This window comes from Cyclopterus lumpus, chromosome 10 (genome assembly GCF_009769545.1).
Source record: "Cyclopterus lumpus isolate fCycLum1 chromosome 10, fCycLum1.pri, whole genome shotgun sequence".
Classification (NCBI taxonomy): Eukaryota; Metazoa; Chordata; class Actinopteri; order Perciformes; family Cyclopteridae; genus Cyclopterus; species Cyclopterus lumpus.
The window spans coordinates 16339108-16344212 of record NC_046975.1 but is presented as its reverse complement, the minus strand read 5'-3'; the positions used below and the strand labels follow the sequence as shown (position 1 = coordinate 16344212).

Here is a 5105-nt window from a genome sequence, read left to right as displayed (position 1 = left end):
CATTTCCAGTCTCTGGTTTTTGATGGCTACATTTAAATGTGCATAGAAACAAAGGGCACACTTGGTTAAGAAGCACATCGGTGTCAGAAGTATAAGGTGCACATGAAGGACCATCTCTCACGGACATGTCTGATTGTTTGGCCACAGGAGAGAATCTCACGTAGTTATCGTAATGCAGTTCATGATTTTTACCGATTTTAAATACATATGCACCTCTTTTAGATTTTAATAAGCAGTTTGCTTTGTAACTACATAAAGCAATGCTGCCTTTTGCTTCTAGCAGTGGGGAGTCATCAGGTGCTAACTTTTTTTTTGGGGGGGGGGTTCTTTTTTACAAATAATGCAATCGATTCAAAATGCATGTTTTTTTTGTTATTTTTCTTTGAGTGACTAAAAAGCACACATGAATATCCACTCATTACTTCTTGTGTATGGACATAATGCTACGGTTCAGCATCGTGCAGATATTAGTCTGGATCTCTGTGGGAATGAGTTTTATACGCATTTCAATTAGGAGAGGTGAATGAAGAAAAGATAATAGTTTATACAACAGTTGAGTGATAATTAAGTCTTGACAGAAAGTCTTTGGTGCGCTTAGACTCTCCAGAGAGATTTTTGTAACCGAGGGTGGTCTGCCCGGTGCAGCAGCAGGATAAATCTCCCCCCCCCCCCCCCCCATGGGAGTCCAGAGGAGTGAATGGCATGAGCACCGTCCTCCTGATGAACCTTCAATAGAGCCTCATCAGCACTACTACTTCTACGCTGACATGCTCATGAACACCTGTGGTAAACTTAGTCTCAAGGAAGCGTTTCATACAAAAAAACATGTCAAATTGAATATAAAACTTTACACATATTACAATAAGTTCACCTTTATTAAACAACAGACAATGTTTGATGTTGGATAAGGTAAACCGTAAATAATACAAAAGCACAATAGAAATCACAAAATATTATTATTTGACGATACACTTTATTTACATACTGTACTGTACCTCCTTTGTCTTTTACAGAGCAACACTAAGACAAACTTATTATACAAGTTTGATTGTCATTTATAATACTGTAGTATGGATTTCTACAGTGACCTTTTTAATAAACCAGGGCTCAAATCAAAGCCAGTCAGGTCCGATTAGTTGTGAGTAGTTTCCCAGAAAACGTTCAGTCTTATAATAATAATAACAACAACATATTGAAAGCATCCTGGCTCATTTGTCTACATTTTTTTTCTCTTTCTCAAAAGGCTACAAAAACTTGACAGACTTGGGACTTGACACACTTTTCAAATAATACACATCATTGCAAAGCATGTATCACTTACACAAGTACTCATCCTCTTGAAGCACACAGGTTGTTCCATTACAAATACTGCACCAGGAGGTATCTTTACAAATCTACATGTGTTCAGTGGAATATAAGAAATCTGTTACATAAGAACTCGCGGCCCACGTTAAATGACTGGTGCAAGGAGTCCACTGAAGTAGTGTTTTTTTTTGTTTTTGTATCATACCCTGCTCTATATGCTCTGTATTCTCTCAATTGAAATACTGAGCCTCCTCAAACAAAGACTGACATTAAAAAGGCAGAAAATACTGAGTCCAAATAGACGGCGGCCCGCTGCAGTAAGTTAAAGGAAACTAAGAGCCTACGAGGCTCCTGTGTGTTCTGTAACAGGCGAGCACGATACATCACGATTCTACTCAGTTACTCAAAAGGCGCTTTGAGACCTACTACAGTTTACCGGGACGTAAACACACACACACACACATGTTCACTCGCTCTTCAGGATTCAAGACAACAGATACTACACATGGATCCACAAGCATACCCTGAGTTCATTAGTAACACAAGGGCAGCACACCCGGTGCCCTCAGGCGGGTTCACACGGAGAGTTCACCGGAGATATAGCTGCTGTGCAGATACTGCAGATCAATGCTTTATCAGAGACATCTATGGCCCATGATTAGGGAAAACTACTTTCTCACTACTTTCTGTATTTAACATTTAGGACAGCCCTGTAGGCAAAGATGTGAAATCCAAATTAAATGTAATTTCATGGTTTTGCATTAGTTTGAATCTTTTAAAAAATGTTGATAGATCTAAATGCACAGTTTATGTTAAAGTAGCTCACATACATTTAAAATAATTACAATGGATAGACAAAACACAATGCCAAACACTGAAATACAAAATAATAGCTGCTTATGTTGTGACTTATTTGACACTTTTAAAACGGCTTCTAACTATTGTGATTCTCAAAATCTGACTCAATGAAAATACCGTAAAAGTTTTGGATTTCTTTCACACAGCCAGTCTTTTATACATTTGTATCAGGAAGAGTTCTGAACATTATGTTGGTGATCAACTATAGACCACTATTCCTAATGCCAGCAACTTCAGAATGAATGGCCCTGTTGTCAAGGAGGCATATTAGTGTATGTGTGAACACACCGTGTGATGGACGTGGTCCATCCGATGAATCCTCGATACAGTTCATGTGCTTTGTTTGCTGTGGACTGTGAGCTCCCTCTCAGAGCTGACGCTGGTGGAGGTCGTCTCTTTACGGCTGTCCCTTGACTTCCTTTCAAAAGTGGGCGAGGAGGACGTCGTGCACTCTTCCCAAGTCCGCAGGGGGAAGACTCGAGCAGTGAGACTGGGCAGGTGGGAGTGGGCACCGAATCGCTCCTCTGTAGTTGTGAAGCAGCTCTCCGCGGCGGAGCTCTGGCTGGGACGGCCCTGTTTGCAGAACAGCCCACAGAGCAGTGCGAGGAATTCCTTCCTCACACTGCGGTGCATGTACCCGTAAATGTACGGGTGAAGGCAGCACTGCAAAAAGAAGAGCACAAGGGCGAGGGAGGAGAGCCAGGGGGGTACAGCTGCTCTGGCACTCATAGATATAGTATTAAGTATGCTGTAAGGCCCCATGCTGAGGATATATGAGGCCATGATCACGAAAACTACACGAGCTGCCTTGCAGTGGTAGTGGAAGCGTCTGTGCCTCACTCGAATAGGGTATCCCCTGGACGTGTAGGGGCCATCGGGGAAACTGGCCTGCTGGAGCTGGGGCTGTGGCTGGGGCTGTGGCTGGGGCTGTGGCTGGGGCTGTGCTTGGAGCTGTGGACTGCTGGGTCCCTGGAAGTCCTGTGGCCAGGGCTGGGAGTAGGATTGTGTCTGTATGGGGTGCACAAGTGCGTTTTGCCTCCGAGCCGCTCTGAACACCATCCAGTAGCATCCCAGCATGATGAGCACAGGCAGCCAGAAGGAGAAGGTGGACACCACGACCGAGTACGACAGGCTAGAGGACCACACCACTGAGCACACGTTGTGATGACGGTCAAAGTCAATGGCCCCCCAGCCAAAGAGGGGTGGCGTGCTCTGCAGGAAACTGAGTACCCAGGTGCAGATGATCAGGTTAGTGCCAAGGTGAGGGGTCATGCGGGTGGGATAGGACAGAGGGTGGATGATGGCCAGGTAGCGATCCACAGAGACAACTATAATGGTGTTGACCCCAGCAAAGGCAAACAGGTGCATGAGCACCACCAGAGCCTGGCACAGTCGGGCATCCAGGGGCCACACACCTGGCACGGTGGCTGCAATGGCAAAGGGCATGACTAATATGGTCTGGAGCAGGTCGGCCAAGAGGAGGTTGAGGACAAAGCGGTTGGCCACGTGAAGGAGCTGAGGCTTCCTCTGGAACACTAGCAGAACCACAACATTCCCGAACAAGGACACACACACAATGACAGATATGAGCGCCATCTTAACCACGCTGTTGACCGTGGAGGACCAGACCAGGTTTCGGTTGGAGCCGGGGAAACCAGGCTCCCAGGGTACATCAGTGACATTTGTGCCCATGTCGGGCGCCTGAGAGCTTGGCATTGTCTGCATGTGTGGCCTCACATCCAGCAGCGTGTTGACGTGCGGTCAGGTTAGCCCCATCTTGATCAGCAGAATGTCAGAATGTTTCACGCTGCAACAACACACCGTGGCGGCTGCTGCTGCTCCTGCTGCTCCTCCTTTTTCAGTGGATTTCAGGGGCAAAATTCAACATGCATCTCTCATTGTTCTCACATCTCACCTAAACATGCCATGTCAAGTAAGACTCATCCATAAGCCTCAGCCCTTAATGCTGGAGATGATTAACACCGATTTGCTGTTCATTGTGATCAATGATTAATCCCTTCATCCAGCGAACAGGCCCTATATTCTTCTGGCAGCGCACATCTGCGGAGGGGGAAACACGGAATATGTCTGGCGACGTTAAACGCCACGGGTCGACTCACTGGCGATGTCCAGACAGCGGCAAATGATCCGTAAATGATGTATAATACCTTGAAGGAATGATCAGTGACGCGACGCCAAGGACGCTCACTCCGCTGCGCTCGGTTTTCGTCGTTTCGCTCCCATTTGAGCCTCAGCTCCAGTCAATGGCAGCGAGCTTTCACGGCTCAGCCAGTGCACGCGCTACGCGTGTCTTCGCCCAGCGGGGGTCTCTCATCCAGACGAGCACATCTTTCCTTTCGGATTTCATGGCAGATCAAAATATTACTTCTTTTTTTTTTATCAGCTTTGATTCCTCCTCAACAGTCTTAGGCTACTTACGGTCGGGTCTTGTCTCCAAGGTGTCAGTAGAAGAAGAAATAAACCAAGGGCACCTGCACAGAGAGCCCCCCTCCCCTCCTCTAACTGGAGCTTGTCACCGACCCCCTCCCTTCCGCTGTTTCCCTTTTGTTGTGAGTGTGCGAGTGCGTTTCACGATGCTGTCTGACACCTTTTAAAAAAAAAATATATATATATATATATATATATATATATATATATATATATATATATATATGCACGCTAGAATCCCCCCCAAAAAACCGTTATCCCATTTCTCACTGTCCAAAATCTTTAATTTTCTTAAATATTAGAAATGAATGATATAAAAAAACATAAAATAATGGTTGAACAGGTTACTTCAGCTACATGTAACCATGCTCCTATTTATAGGGACCATTATAGCTCCATCGGTCCACACAATAAAATAAAAAAAACGGTTAGGGTTAAAAAAAAAGCCTGATTTTCCATTTAGCCTATCTCAGCCATTCACCAAGATCTCCTTA

At 45.2% G+C, this 5105-nt stretch overlaps 1 protein-coding gene across 1 annotated transcript; it reads right to left on the bottom strand.

The window, feature by feature from the left end:
* Window positions 1–2493: 2493 nt before the first annotated feature.
* gpr101 (G protein-coupled receptor 101) lies at window positions 2494–3888 on the bottom strand. The gene is made up of 2 exons (XM_034544085.1): window positions 3109–3888; window positions 2494–3066 (listed from the first exon to the last, which is right to left on the bottom strand). Exons 1-2 carry the CDS (start codon window positions 3886–3888, stop codon window positions 2494–2496), a joined length of 1353 nt encoding a protein of 450 aa, XP_034399976.1.
* Window positions 3889–5105: the final 1217 nt, after the last annotated feature.

Coding starts and splice junctions, on each gene's coding strand:
- gpr101 (XM_034544085.1), bottom strand. CDS start 3,888: ATGCAGACAATGCCAAGCTCTCAGGCGCCCGACATGGGCACAAATGTC. Junction 3,067..3,108: donor CCAGCAGTCCACAGCTCCAA/GCACAGCCCCAG, acceptor CCCCAGCCACAG/CCCCAGCTCCAGCAGGCCAG.